This window comes from Sebastes fasciatus, chromosome 8 (assembly GCF_043250625.1).
Source record: "Sebastes fasciatus isolate fSebFas1 chromosome 8, fSebFas1.pri, whole genome shotgun sequence".
Classification (NCBI taxonomy): domain Eukaryota; kingdom Metazoa; phylum Chordata; class Actinopteri; order Perciformes; family Sebastidae; genus Sebastes; species Sebastes fasciatus.
The window spans coordinates 10,767,329-10,791,702 of NC_133802.1; the positions used below are offsets into that span (position 1 = coordinate 10,767,329).

The 24,374-nt window shown below is 39.8% G+C and overlaps 1 protein-coding gene across 1 annotated transcript; it reads left to right on the forward strand.

Annotated features, from left to right (window-relative positions):
• Nucleotides 1-397: 397 nt before the first annotated feature.
• LOC141772372 (uncharacterized) lies at nt 398-22,995 on the forward strand. The gene is made up of 10 exons (XM_074643288.1): nt 398-700; nt 4,305-4,366; nt 4,999-5,220; nt 5,899-6,021; nt 10,684-10,740; nt 11,123-11,236; nt 16,717-16,815; nt 19,084-19,156; nt 19,510-19,605; nt 20,852-22,995. The coding sequence occupies exons 1-10, from the start codon at nt 568-570 to the stop codon at nt 21,022-21,024; spliced, it is 1,152 nt and encodes a 383-aa protein (XP_074499389.1). The 5' UTR covers nt 398-567; the 3' UTR covers nt 21,025-22,995.
• The last annotated feature ends 1,379 nt before the right edge of the window (nt 22,996-24,374 follow it).

A 24,374-nucleotide genomic window follows, 5' to 3' on the forward strand; every position in this document is an offset into this window, starting at 1 on the left:
CCACAGGGAGCCACTGGAGAGGGGCTAAAGGGCTGCATGTTGCTGACCCCTGGACTAAGTAAAAGATTTGAGTGCTTTTTTCACCACTGAAAACACTTTAAGAAGAAAACTACATAAATAGACCTTCTACCATTAATTGCTCTTTTTGGAGTAGCAGCCTACTACATGAATATGAGACGTTCAGGACCACTTAAAAAAATCTGTATAACGCGCACACGCTTTAAAGTATGGCCTGTCGCCCATTTTAACAACGCTAAGTGTACTGAAAGCGGAAAAATAATACTATCATAGCAGCTCCATCATAATAACACAGAGGCTGTAGTGTTAACAATAAGATGCTGGTGTGTTTAAAGGGTTAACAGGAGGAGGCGCAGCAGCAGCAGCTCGTCTGGGTGGAGTGAAGTTTAGATATGTTACTACAACAAATTAGCCAGGAGGACTAGTGCACTATGGCTGAGTGAGAAAAATAGCCTCCAAAAGAGAATTAAAAGCGTCTTTTAACCAGAAAGTCCTCCAGGTCGCTCCAGAGACGTTATATATATATATATAAACACTGGGAGCTGAGAGATGAGTGATGTAAGTGAAGAGTCGCTGCTGGATTATTTCTACTACGGAGGAGGCAGCTCAGGCAAAGTCAGAAATGCAGATATACTGAGGACATTTAAGCCCTTTATTGGCCACAGTGACTTGCAGTTACGTGGTAAGTAGCGAGTCGTTATCTCATGGATTCAGATGGATGCAAATATTAACCCGAAAAACACGATGTGGTGCAGACAGTCACGTTACTGCTCGATACAGTGAGATGGCACAAAAATATCAATTCATCCCACTTTTCTCATTTTGGACTAGTACTATTCGTTTATTTAAACTGCTGCATTCATCAGTCTGCTCTAACAAACGGGTTTTATGTCCTTTCATTGTTCCTCTGTTGTAAAAGCAGACATCTGGTTTGCATTAAAAGCCCCTCCAAACATCTACAGTTCCAGCAGGAATTGTGTCATTTCCTCCCTAAAAGGCCAGTTGTTGTAGCTCTGCCTGGTATAACTGAACACAGACAGGACCCTGAACCCATCAACACTATGCCACCATGCAGCATGTTAGTCACATGAAGTATCTCCTCAGACACAGCTGTGGTCCCTCAGCAAAATGAGGCACAATTATTAATTCACTATTGTTGAGATTATAGCTCAGTAATACTGAATTTACTGTGTGGTTCTCTGCTGCTTCTCCACCTCCACCCACTTTACTGTACTGATGCTTATGCAACTGTTCTGAATCACTGCTTACACCAAAAATGCCTTCCTTCTTTTAGACAAATGTCTTTGGGTGTAACATTTTGTGTGTGTGTACACCTATAGCTCTAATGCAGTCTAACAGTCCTGTAATAACTCCTGCAGGCCACTTTAAAGCTACACTATATTTAAAAAAAAGAATATATTAACACAATCTTTCTGTTACAAATGAAAAAGTTGAATTAAAAAGCAAAAAAATGCAGTATTTGCTCAGTTAATACACTACGGAGGTCAAGGGTTCAAGGTTCTTTATTTGTCATATATCAATTCCAGGAAAAGCAAGTCATTGGGAAATGAAAATATTTGGTCTCGGGTTCCTTCACCTCTTATGTACAGTATATATATAAAAGGAGAAATCACACAAGTTAATGTAAAAGCAAAATGACAATCTAAAGCATAGAATAGTGCAGTTAAAATAAATATAAACATAAGTAAGTATAAAATAGTAATGTAAAAGTAAGTATGTCATTTTGTTGACAATGGTATTTCAGATGGAATTTGCTGCTATATGGTCTTACTTGGTCTTTGTTGTCCTTGTTTTTAGCTGTATATTTCTGTGTAAGTAGACCTATGTTGAAAGCAACGAAAAACCAGAGTAAAATTCCATATGTGCACACATATTTGGCCAATAAAGCTGATTCTGATTCTGGTATGTCTAATCACTTCTGGTGGTTAAGTAGAGCTGCAACAAATAGTCAATTAATCAATTAGTCGATGGACAGAAAATCTATTGGCAGCTATTTTTTATAATTGATATATTGTTTATCATTTTTAAAGCAAAAAGGCACCATTTCCATGGTTACAGGTTCCCAAATGTGAAAATTTGCTGCTTTTCTTGATCTTACATTATAATTAATTTGGGGTTTCGGACTGTGGGTCAAACAAAGTAAGACATTTTACTGGGATGGACATTTTTCACGGTTTTCTGATGGGTTATACACCAAAACTTAAATCAATTGAGAGAACAATCAGCAGATTAATCTATGTTTAGGTACAGCGCTAATGTTAGCAAATTTCATATTTAGGGATGCAACGATACCAGATCGGATATCGGGCCAATACTGACTCAAACAGCTGGATCGGATATTAGTGACAGTGGGGCCGATCTATTCAATTCAATTCTATGTTTATATACTGGAATTCGAAATCCTGTTTAAGTTTTGACCAATTTGTTGCTGCATTAAAAAGGTTTACACTTGAACTATAATTCCTCTTAATTTTGAAGATTTCTTTACCTAGTTGTTGGTGTACGATTTATTGGTTTAATAATAAATAACAATTCAATAAATGTATATCTATACATTTACTTGTACATTTTGCTAAAAAGTTAGGAAAGCCATATTTAAGTCCGGCCTGATGTTGCCTTACACATAAAAGAACGATCCCAGTCACTTCCCCACAGTGAGTCGTACAGCTTATTGATTAAACACTGGTATCGGATCGGTACTCTGTATCGACTGCTGCCAAAAACCCAGGTATCGGTGTCAGTATCGGGACTGAAAAAGTCTGATCGGTGCATTAGTTTTAGCTAAGTGTAGACACAACTGCAACCCTTAAAAGACAAAGCACACATCACTCGCTAATGACAGACTATCTGCAGTTTAATTGCAAAGAATCTTTGGCCCACAAGACAAAATAATGAGCTAGTAATGATTCATTATTCAACTGTACCTTTACCTTTTGGCATCGCCCAACACAAAAACGTATTTGAACCTCCCTAAATGATTATCCACAGTGACCTTGCATTGCCGTTGCCAGCATGTACTGTCCAGATGCTATGTCAGCACTGCAGTTGTTGACAGAGGTTTAGAGAGCTGCCTTGATACTCCGCCATCTGACATGTCTGTCCAATTAGAAAAGTGCTTCCCAGACATTTGAAGTCTGCCGTAGCATGTGGTTGCAGATGTCGATGTCGTAATTGTGATTATGGTGTTTTAATCATAATTAAGTCCACATGCATGACTGGATGTAGACCTCTAATGGGGTTGCTTTTTCATTAGATCGGAAAACTGGGGCATGGTGGGAATGTAGCGGTGTTGGGGTGGGGGTGGGGGGTTGGGGGAGGGGGGGGGGGGGGGTGCGTGCGTGTTTGTGCAGACCTTTGGCTAATAAATAACTAGTGTGTATACTATGTTACTGACTTTGGCGAGCAAGGAATTCTTTTGTTGAGACAGATGTAAGTGGCTGCTTCCTTTTGGATTTCCTGTTGTTGAACGTGAGCGGTGCAACAACTGTCTCACTACAAATGTTCTTTCCGTGCACATCAGGAAAAGGAAACACTTCAATTGTCCCTGAGCTTGCATGCCCATGTTCACCTATGCATGAATGGAATACCTACGCCTGGAAAAATTCCTCGCTTGTGTAGCTTGATAACCAGCTCTTAATCACACAGTCTGCACCTATCGGCTCACTGTTGTTAACAAAGGAGGATATCTTTATCTGATGAGGTGTATCAGCTCGTCAGCTGTGGTTTGTTTGGTTCCCACAGGAAAAGGTTTACCGGAAGTCTTAAGTGACTCAGGTTTTTGCCTTTGGGGATGTATTGTGATCTGTTTGCAAGCCAAGCTAGAGAGGAAAGAGGTTCCCCCTCCAGCTAAAGATCCAGTATTTTCATTGACGCAACTGTTTCTTTGCAATGTGAGCTGCATCTGGCTTGGTCAGCCAAACGACGTAACCTGGAACAGATCTCCTTCCTCTTACAGCCTCAAAAACACAATTCAGCAACTCATCCTGCAGACTGTAGCTCTCCAACCCCACATCTATTGTAAACAGACACCATTACATTCTAGCTGCATCAGCTTCTGGGAATACTTAAGTGTTTTATAGTACATCAAACCTTTCAAGCTCTTTTTATTCCTGTCTATTTGTTACCCATATAAAACAACTGAGTTCTTTTCGGCCCTCATTTGACATTTTTGCGTGTTGGAACCACTTGTGTTTTACTGAAAGCGAGACATTAGAAGCTATATTTAGTACCTCAGTTTCTCACATAAAATATTTTTCCCCCCGCAGCTAAATACAGAGAGGAATTCAAGCTCATCATTGACCGAATCGCTGTGGTGAAGTCAGAGAATGTGAGTAAACTACGCAAATATTTTTACCTTTTGTGGAAAAAAAGATCTGCTCCCATGCATTCTGTATTCATATGTCAACACTGTTGCATAAACAGGCTATTATAATCACTTCTATTAAAAGGTTGTCGTTCCAGTTACACCATGAGGACTTAACAAGTCCAATCTTTGTTTTGTTTTTTCCACAGCACTGTTTGAACCCACTGGTTTCCCCTAAGGGACCGCGCGCAGCTGCAGTTTTCATTTTCCTTGCAGCTATTATTATGACGTATTTTCAGATATTGACAAAATTAATGAACGGTTTGTTCCACTTGAGGCACGAAACTGGTCCTGCCACAATTTATGTGCAAAGTAACCAACCTGCCTTGTGATCTGGTCCCTGAATAATTGGATTCAAAGGGCATTAGAGATGTGACGTACAGCAGTAGCTTTAGTAAAAGCTGTGTCTGATATGTATTTCCACAAAAAAAGTTCAATTACCTACTTAGAAATTCGTAAAATCACATCTATTCCTTCCTTATTACAAAAAAACTGAATCTATGAATATCCTAATTTTGTTCTATTTACAAATCTTAACTACTAGACACAAGAAAGACAAATATATATTGTGCTAATCGACTCTTTGTTTGTTGCAGGGTGAGAAGTATCTTGTCCTAAAGAAGAAATACAGGCAAATGTTGCATGATCGAGACACCAAACATCACGGGACAGACGGGGACGGACAGAGACGTTCAAGCCCGGCCAGAGCTCCGGCCACGGTACAGTGGGACACGACGGACGCCTCGACTTCTTCTCCTCACCAGAAGGAACAACAGGATGAGCCGATGTCATGTGGAGAGCCCGACGGTGCTGCAGAGGTGAATTTAAAATCTATTATTTTTGTAAAACACTAAATAAACTTTGGGACAAGCTGGTATGATTCAGCAACAACTCTGTGTGCAAAAATGCAAATTGCTGAATCTGCCATCACCCAGCTCTGTATGTGGATGACACAATTATTTCCAAACAGGGCCATCTTTGTTAGTGTCCTCTGCCTTTCCTCTATACTACCATGTGTCAGCATTTAATGATATTTTACACAGAGAAATGCTGTGGAACAGAAAAATGCTCTGTTACTGTTAGCCACTATTAGAAGAAAGAGAAGGTCAAAAGGGCTTATGTCTTTGCATAAAAAGGCAGAGCTGTTCCCAACTAATGCTATAGAAGCACTTGACTGTTGTGAAAAATAAACACTATTTGCCGGTTTAATGCACACTAATCCTCTGGACGTACTTTTACATATTGTTCGTGCAATAAACTTGAGCATTTAATCATAGATTTGAAAGATTAAATGTATTTTATGTTGCTGGTTTAATAGCCTCACCCTTGACTTGCTCAAAACAGGCACTAAAGCAAACATTATTCATCCACACCCAGATGGTGCAGGGGGGAAAAAAGAGCAAGCAAAATGCTAACGCTGTCTGTTAACCTCAGATCACACATTCAGATCAGAGAAAGTTTGAGTTTATAGCACATAATGTCTGTACTCCCTGTAGGACCAGCAGACAGGAACAGCCATAACGCAGCACGCTCTACTGCAACTTCCTGTTATCCAAACCCAGGAACCCTCGGCACAAAGCAACGGGGACGATGAGCTGGACAAAGATTCGGGGTCAAAGGTGACAATTTGGCTGATTGATAGGCTGGGATATTGGGCTGCTACTCACTGGCACAGAGCATGTGTTGCATACTGTTGCCACAGATACAGTACAAGAGCTTGTTGGTATGCATGCAGTATTTGATTTAAAGGTGCAGTGTGTAGGATTTGACGGCATCTAGCAGTGAGGTTGCAGATTGCAACCAACTGAACTTCTCCCGTGTGCCAATTGTGTAGGAGAACTACGGTGGCTGACGCAAAAACGTGAAAATGCAAATGGCCCTCTCTAGAGCCAGTGTTTGGTTTGTCCTTTCTCCGTGAAGAGGACTCATTCTAAACTAACGAAAACGTGATTCTTGATTTCAGGTGATTAAACACTAAAGAAAACATACTTATTAATATTATATTCCATATTTGTGTATATCACTCCTTTTCTGGCCAAACAAGGCTGGAAAGAGGCAGAAATATGATGCTGAGCTGAGACTAGGAGTCAATTAGTTTGATCCACAGAAAATCAATGACACTATTTTGTTAATCCTAATTTTGCTCTCATCTTAAAAAGTCACATCGGTTACGGTCATCATAACCATCATAGTGCAGTACGGATATGAAGACAGCAGTTAGGGCCTTAGTCAGGTTATTCAAAGCTGCCCTATACAAACAGTATTTGTGACATAAATTCACAAATACATGCTGAGTTTTTGACTCATGCATCTTTTCTAAAATCCTTATTGTCAAGTTTTTTTAGGTCATACTTTAGACCAATGATTCCCAACCAGGGGTACTTGGGAAGACTGACGAGTAGCTCAGCTCATTTGAAAAAAAAAAAAAATTATGATCTGGTGAAATAAATATATCCACATATATAGACACAAACAGGATTCCAAATTACTAATCGTATGTATTTTGATTGTCACAATAACCAACAAACTACCAGCTACGATAACACCAATGCAGTTCCCACCAACCCAAGTCAGTTGAAACACCTGAACAACACGTGCTGCGATTGAGAGCGTGAAAACTAGTTTGCAAGCAAGCAGAGAAGTCAAAATAGAATGAATATACCAGCGTCTGCCACTCAAAGTGGTAGTAATATTAATACAAACTTGACCAAAGCTACTGAAAAAAACAAAAACAAATTAAACCCAGACAATCCTAGGATGTCTGTCTCATATGAACAAAATATTGTAACAACATCCTGTTTTATATAATTAACAGTGTGAGTAACATCCACTTTAAAATCCATTCAGATTTGGAACATGACAAATGGTGTTGTTGATGAAGGAGTACTTGAGGTGCTGACCTACTGCAATATTCACTATTTTACCACCAGGCAGGATGTACAAAGCCATGAAACAGAATTTAGACTATCAGGTAGGACAGATGTCAGACATCAGGACATCTGTAAATGAATATTGAAATTAACATTTACAAAAAATATGATAAAATATAATTTTGGAACAAATAACTTGGAAAAATAATGTTACACACTATTTTTAGTGTTTCAAAACAGAGTAGAGGTTGAAATAGCCTGACTCAATATATTATCAATGCTTACATTATGTTTATGTTTTGAAATGTAGGCTTCAGAGCTTGTGGTGTAAATGGCTTTATGCAGCTTTGTCTTTACTGCTACTGAAGCCATATTCTTCATCCTTAACACGGTTTTCATTTTTTTATTTCTATTTAAACCTTGTTGTGTCTGGAAATGATGAACTATTAGTATTATAACTATAGGCTCACTAGTTGGCACCTTTTTGATTTAAAGTTTTCATAATTAATATCCTCTCATTCTTAAAAGACGTTTAGATGAAAATTAAATTTAAATTTTGTTTTGTTACATTTCATTCTACATGCTCAGAGGAAGGGCAATGCAGTATGTTATCTCATAGGTTCACTATATGAGTTTAAACCCGGTCACTCTAGTGGTTCCTCCTTTACCCACCAGGTGGTGCTAAGTAAATTACCTGGATTTGTAACCTGCAGTGTGTTGAATTTGAGTGGGAGGAGGACCCATTGGGGGAGAATCTGCATTTAAATGAATCTCTCTGTTTTTATGTTAAGCAGCAACATGTTGGAACTCATTAGAAAGATAATAATCATTTGTGCCCATTAAAGAGATTGAGATTCATCCCAGAGAAAGATATGTGGCTCTCCTTGATGTCCTGGTGCCCAACAGACAGATGAAATATGTTGAAGTGTGTTAATATAGCAACCAGCAATCAGATTAAGTGTGTTTGCTTAAGGTATTAGTCACACCATTGAACTTTGTATTTAAGGCTCTCATTGTGTTGACAGTTGTTTCACATTACAGAAGCTACCTGGCTGGTTTCGTACTTTATTCTCAATCCCAACACCTGAGGCTGTGAGCTTTGCGGTTATTCTCTCAATGTTTATTTATAATATCATGCTCCCAAATGCAGGATTACTCTCTGAGGCAGATAAACTCTGGTTCCTTTTTTTAAGTTTAGGTCTAAATCAGGAGGAGAGCATCATCTCTATCTTGTATTAGTTTGTATTTTGGTCTCTCGGTCCAGAGGAGCAGCCGTGGTCAGTTTGAATTACAATGCATTCCAATTAGAGCTCAACCGATAGCGCCGATATATTTCTATTGGCACGTAAGTAAAAATTAAATTATAGTAAATAAAAGCGAAAGATATATTTAAAGAAGTTTTGAAATGGTAGTGTGATGTAGTTTAGCCTCCAGAAAAAAGAATAGAAGTTTATTTTTGCTCAGTACATATCTTGGTGTCAGTTATTTTAGGGGTCCTTATTAAAGTAGAAAAATAAAATATCTCTATTTCTCTATATCTATTTTTTTTAAAAACACGGTGGAAGAATAGGGGAACAAAAAGGTACACGTGGTAGATCATGCTGCAGGAGAGGTTTGAGAAGTTCCTGTGGATGTTTTTCCCAGCTGTTAAACCTGTTACCATAGGGATCCAATGTAACGGACATGCATTCAAGCTACAGCTACAGTTCCCTGCTAAGTAAGGCCCAAAACTACCAGCTTTGAATAAGCTACCTTTCAGCCTTTTGGAGATTAGCATCTGAGATTAATCAATTTTGGTTATTGTCACAATGACTATAGGAATGTCGGTCGGTTGGTGGTCTGCCGCTTTGGCAAAGACTGATTTTAACAACTATTGGATGGACTGTCATGAAATTCTGTACAGACCATAGACTGTATATAAGAAGTAGACGCAGTCACCATGCCGTCACCCATTGGTTTGTGGACTGCTATTTTGAAGCGTAAACAGCAGTCCACAAACCAATGGGTGACGTCACAGTCACTACGTCCACTTCTTATATACAGTCTATGTGCTAAACATCTGTATTTTAGCATAGTTAGCATGCTGATGTTTAGCTCAGCACAGCCTCATGGAGCTGCTGGAGAGGCTGCAGACTCTTATTTAATCATCCAACATGATTAACTTGACCTAATTGCGTGTAAAGAACACAAGGAGAATCCCCTGTGTGAAATGTCATTAGTGACCTCTTTCTACTAGCGGTCAGCTGACGCCTCCCTTTACTTTGAAGACTCTCTTCAAATTAGTTTTGGTTGTTCAAGTACAGTTTCACATTACTACTACTACAACTCCCCAGGCTCCATAATGTCAAATACAAGACAAAACAAGCAGGGCTGTAGCGATTTGTCGATTAAGGATAGATAATTGATTAATGGTTTCATTTATGTAATGAAGCAAAAATGCCAAACATTTATTGGTTCTAGTTCCTCCGTTTTATATCGTCAAATGAATATCTATGGGTTTTGGGCTGTTGGTTGGACAAAACGTTGAAGATATCACCGCTTGGGCTATGAAAATTGTGACGTGCATTTTCTGACAATTCAAAGACAGGACGAATAATTGTAAAAATAAATCGACAGATGAATTGATGATGAAAATAATAGCTGCAGCCCTAAAAGCAACTTAAATGACAATTTATGAAAAAGAAACAAGAGTATGGGAGTTCCTGTAACCTCTCAGTTTTTCCCTTCATGCCCAACAATGTTTTTTCTTCTGGTTGTTATTATTGGTCTCCACCAAAAGTGCAAAAAAAAAAAAAAATGGACATGTCCCAGAGTGGAATCGGCTGGATAAATACAATCCCTCCACTTTTCATGTTCAGCGCGCTGACGTGTGGCAGTTTGTGCAAGAGACTTGAAAGGGCCGAGTGTTTTAACATCATGTCTCTGTATGATCTGAGAACAATTTGCAATCAGGTCAAGGACGAAGAAAAAAAAAACCTTTCCTTCTTGCATAAATCAGCCAAAGTGACACTTTTATACAACGCTAGACAGGTGTGTTCATTTATTATTTTATCTCTTGAAACAGTGATGGAAACACATGGCCTGACTGTAGGCGTGTTGTTTTTTGGTTAATTGTTAATTGGATTGTTATTCATTACCCCTTATGTGTGAAACCGGCACCTTTGTCTCGCTGCCTCATTACCTATCTATCTGTCTGACGCCCTTTTGGTCACGTCTCGTTAGCTGGGAAACATCACAGCAATGTGACCAGAGTGTGAAACTGGATATGTGTGTGTGTGTGTGTGTGTGTGTGTGTGTGTGTGTGTGTGTGCCCTGTGATGCTGAATCATGCCGTGTGACCATTATGACTGATACATTACAGATAACTTTTTGTCGCCGCTGAGTAACAGTCGTGCCTTTCCTGTCTTTCAGTCCGAGTCGGAGCAAGACGAGGAGAGTACGGGCAGCATGGGCTCCGCTGCTGTCGCTGTGAGTCCTTTTCCTTCCTCTCGCTATGGTTATCTAATGGTGTTCTTATTACAGAAGGGTTAGAGGATTTATTTAATAGATGTCTGTTAGGGTTTGGTCTCGGAAATACACATCCGCTCTCCCTGTGGTGTCACTACTCATATCCCTTTAAACCAATAACAGAAGTAAGAGCATAAACTGCTGAACCATGTGCAGTGTGATCATGGGTGTCTCCCACTATGTGTCAGTTGCTGTGACTCAGTCATTTGTAGGAAATGGATTAGAGGTTTGTAGCTTCAGCACTATCAATAGAGCCGACAACAGGATGTGGATAGTAGGGTGTGTGTCTGTGTGTGTGTGTGTGCACATCTGAGCTCCCCCTCCCCTCCCCTCTCTGTGATAGCTGGATCCTATAGAGAAGGAGTGGATCTACTCCGCTGCAGGTGCCCGAGTCCCAGACCTCTCTCAGCTGCTCAGACAGGACCCCTCGCTGGCAAACAAGAAGGTAACACCAAAACTACAGGATAATTCCTTTTTATTGCACACTGGATCTGATTTTCATATTTTTGACCATCTGTGTGGAATAACTACTGGGAATGTGGCGATATCGCTACCACAAAGTCTGATGGGGCAAGAAAAACAAACAATCAAATGATCAGACAGTTTTAATCAAACACCAAGGCTAGCCAAACATTGCTTAGTAGAAACAACAAGGACGAACGGTAAAATTATTACCCAAAATTCGCTCCATGTCTCTCGAGGTACCGCAATGACCTGCAAGGCGAGGGTCAGACATGAGACTAAATCTCTGTGGCCTTGCTAGCTTGTCAACTTGTATCTTGTAAGAGGGTAATCAGTGAAAAACACATAAACTGTCCTTGAATTTTTTTTTAAAACTCTACCACAGAGGGAAAAATGCTCGTCAAAGAGTCTCCAGACATGAACATCCATCACAGTTCACAGACCGACCTCTTGGCTCAACTTTAACCTCCTGTACGTGCTGTAGTTATGGGTGCACTCAGTGTTCCTGTACAACAAGTGATTTCTGTTGACATGTTGAGTGCGTTCACTTTGGGTTTAACCTCCAAATAAATGGGTTTAGATGAACCAATTGGCTTGTTACAAGCTAAGGCCATTTCTACAGAAAGATCAAATGACGATAACATTTGTAATCTACTCAGGAACTTCACTTGCATTTCAAAGCAGAGGAACCAGGGACTAAATTTAGTTCTCTACTATAGCTTCAAGTACTAAAAAGGTCTCGACTTTGGAGGTATTACTTTCCAATGGAAACAGGAACGAGAGGAGTGGAGTCTGCAGTACTGAACACTGCTGATTGGTCAACTTTCACAACTTGAGTACAACTTCATTCACAAATACGGTAGTACTGGGCGCCTCTAGTGTCAATGTGACATTTCTCGTGATGTTTCAATGACATGAAAACAGAAGTTACGTGTTTGCCTTCCCAACTAGTTTTTAAAAAAGAGCAGGACAGATAGAGAGAGAGAGAATGTGAACGAGAGAGACTGTTGAGAAAGCTAGACCGTGAATGAGAGAGAGGGAGCGGCGATGAGAGGACAAAGTGAGTTTTCTTATCATTTCAAGGCGGTAACTGTCTAAAGTTGAAATAAATGACTGTCAAACACTCAACAGGTCATTGTTACTGTGGAGGGAGGAGCTTTCAGTCCTGTTTCATCCATTCAAACATCAGCGTCATGCAACAGCACATACAACGAACAACATGATGTTGAGTGCACATTTTGTCGGTCTAATTTGCCTAATCTTCACCTAAACAGGAATGCACCAAGGGACTTTTAAATTCCTAGTTTATTTCCTTTGGTTCAATAGTTTCTTGCCCTGTTAGACTTGTTATAGCGGTGTCAGCCTGTTCCCACATCTCAGTGATCACTTTGGTGGGTGCAAGGTTATCAAAACTGATGGCAAAACTATGCAAATAAGATCCAAGTTATAAACTGGAATTATACTTTAATGTGACACGAATACAAAGCGAACAAAACTGAAATCGTTTCACTAATATGTGCTTTTGTGTCGTTTTTTGGTGGGGTCGAACCAGGACTTCACCTCAGTGAGTATTTGATGTGGCGCTTTGAGAAAAAATAGCTACAAACTGTATATGACATGTTGCATTTTGTGGTGTAGATATAGTTATCATCAACTCATACTATTGTGTTGGATGTCTATTTATTATTATATGATTTTTGTCTGACTTGCTATTCTTTTATTTTGACACACTTTGGCTCCTGACACTGTGACCACGCCCATCCTTTTCAGGGGGTAAGTTTCATCATGGTGTAATAATAACTATGATCGCCTTCTGTAACCTGTTGGAATGGGAGTTCATTCACAACTTGCATTCACACACTGACCATATTACGCCTGCGTTTCTCAAATCTCATCTGTGATTGCGTAGCTCAGAATGCGACGCTCGCTCTCAGACTTGCCGCGTTTTGCTTGTGTAACTTTCACAAGCTCATTCTGCCGAGACTTTTCCCCCTAATAGTATTCTGAGAACCCTGTGTTAAAACATCCAGATCATGCATTTCAAAGGTCCACTATCAAAAGGATTATGAAAGATAGCTTTTTAGCTCCTGTGCCCCCCTGACAACCCAAATCCTTTTATTTGTCTCCCTGTGCGCTTAAGAGATTTGAGCTCATGTTTGTTGTCCCTCCCCTGTGTCACGGTTCTCACACTGTCCTGTGGCCGTGGCAGACCACCTTCTAAGAGTAGCCCTAAGCCTCAGCCATCCCCACCCGGACAAGATAGCACGGCCGCTATTGAAGTGTAGGGAGATGTGGGGGGGGATTAAGGAGAGTCTTAATGCCCCACAAAGACTTCACCCACTTAAAGATAATCTGAAAGTAATAGAGCAGGCTGGGATTAATTGTAGAACAATGCTGGTTGTGTCCCTGGGAAGGTGCTAAGTCCCCCTCAGGCCTCTTTGATGTTCCCTTTAGCCTTCGGCCTTTCCCTGTTCTGCAGAGGTGGATGTCTTTCCAGAGATAACGTACAGAGATACCTCGAATCACAAGACTCATGAGAACCAGTCTTTAAAACCAGGAGTTATTGTATTTGATCTGCATTTGTCATGTCCTTACAACAGAAGTCATGTTAAGTGTACCAAATACCAGGCTCTAAATCACATGTTTGACCAGGACTGAAGGGATTACTCTTCATCCTGGGAGGACTTAAGTGTTTCCTGCTCCGACCAAATGTTTGTTGGGATCAGGTGGTTTTATAGATATGCACTTCAAACGGCGGTTTGTAACGTGAAGTTGCTTGAAGGTGAAGACAGGTTAAACACCTCTCACTCCAAAGTCTCATGCTCTCTTTTTCTCTCTCCCTGCTCTCCTCGTGACGTGGGCCTCCGTTCCTGCTGTGACGGACTTCCTCTGCCACACAGTTTGTAAGTACATCATTAGCCCATCACTCCTCTGTGTCTTCCTCCACATCAAGTGTCAGGAACACTGGCCATTATTGATGGGAGCCCTCTTTGGCCACTACTTCCCTCACTGGGGAGCGCGTGGCGGGGACAGGGACGTCCCTGAGTGATTAGACAGGTGGTGGTGGCGGGGGGGTGGCCACCCCACAGTGGGCAGGAACAGAATCGAGAAGCGCAGGAAGGGAAGACGCCGCATCCTGTTCGGCCTCGTCCATCACCCCTGCCCACCAGGAGACCCGCCGAGCCGCCTGTCAAACAGCCCTTTGGCCAATCTGTCTTAACATGCGACAGGGGACAGACAAAAGAGATGGAGATACTCGAGCCAGACAGCGTCCATCACAATCTGTCTCCGAGACGCACGACACGCAGAGGTGTAGCTACCTATTGCTCCCGTCAGTGGATACGAACACACATTTTTCTCTGGCCAGCTGTTGGACAGGCTTGTTGTGCCACGATTAGCACAATTAGCGTCGTAGCTTCTAAACACAAAAGGACCTGTGTGCTGTTCATCACATACGAGTCACAGAGTTAAACATCTGTTTCTCTGCAAAATAAAGGCCCGGTGATGTCGTTTAACAACACTTACAGCTGTTCTGAGGATATTTCCAGAATCCTCAAAGACGTTAACCTTGGGGATGAAAAAAATATTCTGTCCCTAATAAGGAAAAAAAGATTTTAACCAGGTTCTTGAGTTGCGACTATATTTCCTAATGTAGCTGGGAATTACTTTTTTGTACAAAACATGAACAATATGAACCCATTATTTTGTAAGAAAATCCAACATCAATATAGACCAATATTACTGATAGAAAAATGTTTAAATTCTGGTTTATATTGAATAAATTAAAGCAACAACATCAGTAATTTCCAGATGCAATCTTTGTTTGGATTAGGTCAAAGAGGCACACCTTGGCAAACGGGTTGGAAATCTTAATATTTTTTCATCCAGATGGTTTGAAGAGTCTTTGAGGATTCTAGAAACACTTGTCAGGTTGTTTTTTTTGCAGATGCTTAGCTCTGTGACTCAGATGTAATGGTAATACATGAGAGGCAAAAACTGGGGCTCGCCATACATTATGTGTGTCAGAAAACACTAGCAAGGTATTGTTGGAATCAAACAGCTATGCTATGAAAGCTAGGATTGTTTTATAGCGCTTACCAGCACACTTCATATTGCGCAGATGGCAGTGCTGAAGTCTGAGGGTGATTCAAAGGAGTTTAAGACAGATTTTTCATTAAGGACATTATTTGAGCAAAGTGTGATTCTGTTTACAAGTGGAAAAAGTTAAGCTGCCCCCTCTTTAGTCGACTAATCGGCTGTTTTGGTCTTAGTCGACTAAGATTTCTTTAGTTGATTAGTCATTTTTTTATGCTTTTTTAATGCTGAATGACTTATTTCTAAGAACTTATGAGCACATCTCTGGTAAACACAAAATTTAAAGTGGAGCTTGTGTGTGATTCTTAGTGGAGTTTTAGAGATCTGTGTTAGTGTTAGTCGACTAAGAATTTCTTTGGTCGAGTATAGCCTTAGTTAAAAGATTTCAAATGTTATAGATCTTAACTTGTTATTGATACTAACTTGTTCCAACAGTTTGGCAGTAATGCCAAAAAATCTTTGGAGAAATTCTGTTTAACATACGGACTTGGTTTTGGTTTTGAAAAATTCCCAGTTCTGCCAGGGCGCGTTCATTTGACCCGATTTACTTTATTTTTAAAGTTCAACATTGTTGCTGTTGGATGAAAACCTTTATCTCCACAACTTTTCAGTAGCTAACGAAAGTTTTCTTCTCGAGAAGTAAAAACATTAACAAGATTGAGGTATAAGGTTTCATCCGTCCACAGTTAATGTGTAATTGTGACGGTTACTGTTTGATTCACTGTGTTAAGGGTCAGACTCAGAAGGGGTGGATGTGGTTACTCAGCCAACATCTGCACCGACGCTCTGCTTTCACCTGTTGATAGCCCGTAATTACGCAGCTTAAAGAGTGTAGGGAAAAACTGTGGAGATCACAGTTCTAGTCCGACAGGTGGATGTGGTTTGCATGTGTGTTTTCAGTGTGTGTCGTACATACAGGTCTATTATTTTCACATCCACGCGCACGTTTGAGTATCTTTGCATGTGGACATGTGGGTGTCACAGGGGCCCGTATTTCCCTCCTTGACATGTGCTGACAGTAGTGCGCTGATGTCTGGGTGGGTCTCCACTCTGCAGGTCACACTAACATCATCAATCTTCCCCCCGGTGACAGGCGGCCGGGCCCCCCAACTGTGGGCACAGTGCTGTGTTGTTTTGTAATTAGGCTCTGTTAGATGGCAGGAAACCATCTCTCCATCCCTCCTTCTCACCATCCCTCCATCCGTCCACTCCCCTCTGTGTGCAGCTGGCGCTCAGCCCTCGCACGGCCAATAAGAAGCTGCCCCGCTCAGCTTCGAAAACTTGTAATGATGCTACTTAGCACTTACCATGCCTGACAATAGTGTAAATCATTGTAGAAGAAGAAGTACATTTTATGAATGACTCTTCTTTCCTTATCACACACAGACAGCTCTGCACTGGGCCGCTAAACATGGCAACAAGGACATGGCCACTCTGGTGGCTAATGCAGGTGCTGATGTCAACACCAAATCAGTGAGTGCAATTTTTATATAAATGTATCATATTTTTTTCATTATAAGGGCACTCCAGCTATTTAGTATTGGACATTGATGGCTTTTTTTTAAATTTTATTGTGAGTACAAATCTGAGGTTTTTTAATTACCTGTGACCAAAATGTACATTTAAATAATTTTGTCAAAGTAAAAAATAAATAATAATAATTCTTTAAAAGGAAAAATGCAGCTATTCAGTATTTTTGTTACCTAGAGTTAGATTAAAAGATTTCTACGCATATTGGGTTTTTTTAGACAATGATTTTAAAAAGGGGTATACTGCGGCTGTTTAAACTTTAAAAAACTTAAAAACTTTATAAAGTACACAAATTAATAAATTAGGGTGAAGACGGAGAGACGGTCAAAATTCATGCAGGCCAAGATATCCTGACTCCAAAAAACGCTGTATCCTACATTTCCCATAGTGCAACTCAAAAGCATCTTTCATATAGTGCGGGCTAGCCTCTGTTCCACTAGCTTCTGTATGCAAAAACTTTTGATTGCATGATATCGATGCAATCAAAAGTTTCTTTCTACCGTCTTTTTGAAAAAAATAAATAAGCATGTTTCTGATGTTTACTTTCCACATTCTACGACAAATCGGCATCTACTACAGCAGTTGTTATTAGAAATCGAAACCTTCATGGTTTTTATAAAGCTAAACAACGATTACTTGTTGGCATACTAAAAATTACAGCTCGCATGAAAGTTTACCAGCCCAGCATTACAGGTACTTGCATCATAGTAACTTGGTTTCTTTCATATCTATATAATGTAACAACACGCTCTTCTAACGTAGTTTTCCAGCTATTTAGCTGCAATCTCTGCGGCCTACTTATACAGGATTCAGTCATCTCTGTCCTGCTCTTATTACAGACATGTCAGAGCTAACCGTGATTCAGTCATTTATTAATGACCACACGACCAAGGTCAGTGGAAATCGCTCATCGCAACTAGTCTCTTTAGTTGACGTTTAACCTGCGATAGTCTGAGGTTTATGAGAATAGTGTGCATTGAAAGACCCGGCATTAACATCCGTCTTGGGTGATCTGATCTCAAGTGGACAGCTCTAAGTACGTCTGTTCACACCTGGCATTAGAATGTGTCTCGAATGACCACTTGTGATCGTATCTCACTTCCCAGCTCTATGTGCAAATAAACACGTACATCATTTCTTTTTGCATAGACCAAATGCATTTTTGTTTTTAACCAGTTTGCGTTTTGAACAATTTCATTTACGAGCAAATGAAGCAGTTAGCTAGCTAGAGACTGAGAAAAAATTATTTTCTCAGAACTACCGAATGTGATCTGAGCGATCGGAAGTTAGGTCTGAACAGGGCCTAACTTTATCTAAACATATAGTGAACCACAGGACATACTGTTGAGAAAGGCTCTTTTTCAAGGCTGGATTTTTACTTAGTTGTGTTATTAAAAATTTAATTTGGATTTGTTAATTTTTCACATTCCGTGCCCACAGTTTGTAACACAGACTTAACGTAAAATATTTGAGAACTGCAGTACTCTCCATGATGAGTAATGGTGGGGTGGCCCTTTAATTCTATGGCAAAATGCAGTTTGCTTTTGTGTGCACAATCACTGATTTGGTGTTCTTCTTTCTTGCAGCATGTGAGTATCCAGGTGTTAATCAGGAAGTAATGGGTATGTACAGTAAGTAGTTTGATTTGAACTTGTAACAGCAGGACAGCAACATGGCTTCTGCTTTCTTCTTCTGTGCCCCTCAGTGATGTAATGCTCCTAAATGATCCAGCTGTGCAAATGTATCACAGCCGCTCGTGTTGTCGGGCTGCGGGAGTACTCTGCTAATAAATCATGTCATGTCATGTTAATTGTTTCCCAAAACAGTGCGTCTATGTGCCAGCATGCACAACTCTAGAACTATGCAATTTTCGGCGAATTACCAAGCAATTATGTTTTTGTCATTATCTTGTGTTTCCATAACCTTTGCTAATTTGTATATTTTTTTTCCACGCTGTTTTCATTGGCTGCATTTGGGCCTGGGAAACTCCAGGGGGTAGGTACTAAAACCCTTCCAGCACTTTGCCAGTTAAACCCCTGAACTCAACATTAAGTAAAAATGTCAATTTTAAACTGCTTTAATGTGTCAATGACGTGACTGTTGAGGTTGTGTTTGCATCACCGCTGTCCCTAAAATAATTCAGAACTTCAGAATACACGTTTTTAATTTTCTTTCTGCGTGTTGTCCTTTTGTTTTACTCTTGTTTTTGTTCTGCAGGGATATACGCCGTTACACATCGCAGCGTTACATGGTCATCAGCACATTCTAGACCTGCTCATAGCGACATACGGTAAAAACTAAATTTAACTTATATAGCACCACAATTAATGCACAATAGCAGTATTGTTCAGGCCCATCAGTACTTTAATACATAACTGGAGAATTTGAGTTATATATGAAAAATCCTTATTTTGTGTATCTCAACTGAACATGATTCAAGATAAGCATATTAACTAGTAAATCAGTCTTTAAATTAAAACCTTGATGTAATGTAAAATATATGATTTCACAATATAAGAGTGACAGTGGGTAGTATTGTTTACCTTTGGATCATGGTTTATTTCTTATACCTTTAAGTGTAAGGTGTCAGATGCTGTCCATAACTAGTCTCAGCTTTAAGAGATTTTATTCTTCCCTTATCAGGGGCCAAAGAAAACTTAAGGGACTACAGCGGCCGTCTTGCCTTCCATTATCTGAACATCAAAGAACCAGAGGGTCCAGAGGAAGACAGCGAGCTGCGTGAGTACCTCATACTTTTACTGCTGAATTACATTTTTATTAATAATTTTATGGATAATAGCTGTCAATCTTATTAAATAGGAACACTGGGTAGGATTTCAGGGAATCTATTAGCAGAAATTGAATATAATATTAATAACTATGTTCTCATTAGTGTGTAATCACCTGAAACTAAGAATCGTGTTTTCGTTAGCTTAGAATGAGCACATCATATCATAGGGAGCGGGTCCTCTTCACGGAGTCCTCCATGTTTCTACAGTAGCCCAGAAAGTTGACTTACTAAAGTAATATAAAATGGACAGTCCTGTACTTTTTTGTTTGGAAAAGGAGTCATGGGCTTACATTTCATGACGAGTTAGCCACTGTATAAAGAGTAAGAAAAAGTCATTGAATTGTTTTGTCTTTGTTACGGCTGAAGTTGTATACAATTTTAATACATGTAAAAAATTTGCTATTTTTGTTTAGAAATATGCATATTCCCCTTTTCTGCAAAAGTTAGATGAGAAGATCGTTACCGTCACTTCGTAGACAATCGTCTGTTGTATACAAAGCTGCCGCCAACAGCCAGTTAGCTTAGTATAAAGACTGGAAGCAAGAGGAAACGGCTAGCCTGGCTCTGCCCAAAGCTAACGAAATCTGCCTACCAGTACCTCTTCTTACCTCTATTAATTATTTTACTGTAACATGCTGTGCAAGAATGGTAAATGGACTTGCATTTATATGGCTGCTTTCTAGTCTTCCGACCACTCAAAGCATTCTACACTACATGTCAGCATTCACACACACATTCATACACTGATTGCAGAGGCTTCCATACTAGGCATATCCCGATTTAAATACTCACATTCACACAGCCTTCGGGAGCAATTTGGGGTTAAGTATGTTGCTCAAGGACACTTCGACATGTGACCAGAGGAGCCGGGGATCGAACCGCCCACCTTCCAATTGGAGGACGACCCCCAGATTACATGCCTTTATGTGCCTTTTACTGCACACAAGACTAAAATGACTAAAACGATTCGGCTCGTCTTGAAGGGCTGTTGAAAGCTTTGTAAGCCCCCAGTGGTTACTGCGTTTGAAGCTTCATAAGGCTATATCTGCCCATCGCCTTCTCAAAATGTCAAACTACTCCTTTAAACTGATATTCTGTCATATTTGAATGTTGCATCTCTTAAATTTAGTTTATGCAATATGGGAATCATGAGTTTTCCCCTAATCATTTAACTTTGGTTTCTTGGGATTTCAGAGTTTCAAGTCACTCAGGCCAGAGAACGGAACCGGAACAGGAAGTTGGCATCGTTGTTTCACCCCAAAAAGAAGTGGGGCTCAGCAGAGGATCTGGCTCCGATAGAGGAGGAGAGGACGGCGTCAAATCAGCTCGCCCCTCCTGCATTCAGACCCAGGAAATTCTCCCGTTGAGAAAAACAGACACCAGGGACGATTTCTGACTCTGCTAGCCCTCCTACACATCCACTTAGCCCTTACATGCATTTCACATGATGTAAACCTGTATATACAATGGAAGTGTTAATATGTGTATATTTGTTATGTACACATACCGACACTTAAACCATTCATAACTAGCCTTACAGACACGATCACACCTAACAGCTCGTCCCAGTACTTCACACAGATGCTTTAACTTTGAATAGGAGGTGATGCAGATGAAGCTATACTTATATATGTATTATTAATATTTATGCTTACCATAAAAGTATTTCTTGAAGCCTTTAAATTTCAATGAATGTTGCTAAATGTTACGTATGCCTTACAATTTCAAGTGAGCTCAGGCCACATGGATTCTTTAAGCTTGTCATCACCTTTGTTTGCGTTAAAGACGACAAGTGGACTGTAAAAGTGTCCAGAAGATCCAGATTCACCTTCCCACTCAGTGGCAGGTTAAAGGATAAGGCTAAATATAGGGCAGCAACTAACAATTATTTTCATTGTCAACTAATCTGTTGATTATTTTATCGATTAATTGATTAGTTGTTTGGTCTATAAAATCAGAGAATCAGAGAATTTGGACTGAAAAAAAATTACTCAGACCAATTAATCGATTATCAAAAAAAGTTGGCAATTTATCGATTATTGTTACAGCTCTAGCTAAATATATTCCATATTAAAATAACTATACTTATCCTTTAAAAAGGAGTGCACCGATGGCTTGTACATTTTGGCTTATTAAAAATAATTTGTTCTTAACGCTATGCTGAAGCTTACAAAAGTACAGTATTGGTACAACTCGGTTGACCATTAATAACTAAAAAAGACAAAACAAAGAACTTTAGATGGTGTACCCTAACCTTTACATTTAACTTTAATATATTAATGGAATATTCATTTTCATTACTTATTCCATTTGATCCTTTAATACAATGAATCTGCAAGGGAAATTAAAAAAAAAAATCTTTGGTAAGGAAGAATTACAAGACCCTCCCCTGCTCTCCCAAAAAAAGTCAGACGAACCTTCCACCAGCAATAAGAAAAAAATACATAACCCTCCCCCTTTTCTGACCCACCCCTAGTAGCTTGGGAATGCCCAAAGTTATATTTCTCCGATATAAGCTAAAGTCCATGAATGCACCGGCAACGAACCCAGCTCGAATATTTATGAGACAATAACATAACTTTGACAGATAAATTGATAAATCAACAAATAATAGACCAGTCGATCAATCAAATGTTACATGTTGCGATTCATTTGCCATTTCACGCTAGATTCAGTTTCAAGCTAATTTTCAAACTGAAGACAGTGGCTTCTTGGAATGAAGCAAATTAGTCTAAAAAGTTACACTATGCTGCAAAACGTTTGGTAGTTGTGTAAAGTTCTAGTGTACCAGAAGGAGAATTTGTATTTTTTCATTACTAATGCTAACTCTAATACAGTTCACAGTTTGGATTCAATGCCAGTTAGAGGGACTCTACGTCGGTTATATCCCTGCTGGTTGGTATCAGGCTATGATGGCTGTTTTTCTGACACTTTGTCTCTTCTTGCCATTTGTTGCCACGATTCAAGACGAGACACAGATAATCTGACTGATTATCTGATAAATGTGTGTCAAAGTGGTGATTTATCAGATTGTTCTTTAATTTGTCCACCTCTTGTGTTTTAAAGTGCTACGTTAACTTTTGCAAAAGAAATTTGCACTATTACATTGTGAATCTGAATTGTTCTGTCCATTGGTTGAAAAGGGCTTTTGCATTGCTTCAGACATCATTTTCATTTGTTGTAAAAGATGGTCATTGTAACTATTTGTTTATAATTTGGTGCCATTGTAAAAGTGAGTGAAGTTTTTTCAAGATAATTGTAAACTGCCTCCATTACATCTTTTGCACAATATTTATATAATGAAGATATTTTGGTATTAAACGGTATTTTATATCAAACTGTATAGCTGTGTTTTATTCCTCATACACACCTGCATTGTTCACTTTGAACACAGTTGTAAGTCAGTGTGTTTACTGCATCAAACTCAAATCTCGGGACTGGCTGCACACACACGCAGTTTCTATTTATACGAAACTTCGCCAATTAGTCAACTAATCTAATTGGTCGTTTTGGTCTCAGTCGACTAAGATTTCTTTATTCGATTTGTCATTTTTTTGTGTTTTTTTCACGCTGAATGACTTATTTCCAAGAGACCTATGAGCACATCTCTGGTAAACACAAGATTTAAAGTGGTGCTTTTGTGTGATTCTTTGTGGAGAAACTCCACAAAGTTTTACAGATCTGTCGGTTAAATCAACTAATCGATTAGTCATTGTAAAAAAAAAAAATTGTTAAAGTGTTAGGACTAAGAATTTCTTTGGTCAAGGACAGCCCTAGTGATAATACTTTTTTTTCTTTCTCTTTTCTCTCCATACAATAACCCTAGTTTTTTAAGCTGCCTTTGATCTCACTTTAACTACCTGACTTTGTGGGCTACAGATGGAGTAAATATGGGGCCTGCTAACTCTCCATACGGCTTTAGACCTTAATTCCTGATTAGCTGAAAAGGGCAGCACTTGCTTCTGGGTCTTGGATATCAGACGACACAGAGGGGAACAGAGGCAAGTGTTTTTGTGCTTCATTTTTGAAGCGAGGATGTTTGGGGGATAAGAGGGAGTTTCTGTAATAGATACTTATCTTACTGCCCTCAAGCCCCTCAAACAAAGTCCCCCTCTGAAGAGATTATAACCCAGGGAGGGCACATTAACTCTAATCCGATGCTTTGAGGCCTCGCACCCCCATACCACCCTCTGCCCCACTTATTTCAACCCTTCTGTTGTTGGGGGGGCTACCTTGTATCTAGCGCATGTATGAGTAGGGCCTGTGGCTACACACGATGGTTGTGTGTGCGCATGTATGTGTGAGTGTGTTTGTGAGTCAGGGTGGGTTGGGGGGGTGGAGTGACTGATTCAATAGCACGCTGACTCTAATGAAAAGCATTGAGGGGTGCATACTGCTGTGTAACTGATTCCTCTCTCTGAAGAGATTAGGCGCTACATTGTTGGTTCAGTTGCTCATTTCCATGAGAGCACAGCCTCCCACCGGCGGCTGCTTGGCTTTGTTATTTTGAGTTGGAAAACACAGAGCCCAATGTCCCGGGCTTCCTTGTTACCATTGTTTCACAAATAGGCCAAAATGTAGATGTCACGTCACAGATGCCCAGTAACCTCATTAGCTGCTCTCTGTGAGGCTATAGAGGGGAAATAATAGATGCATGAACTTCAGTTTGTTCAACTGTATGGAGATTCTGCGTTAAAGTTGAGAAAATACTATTATT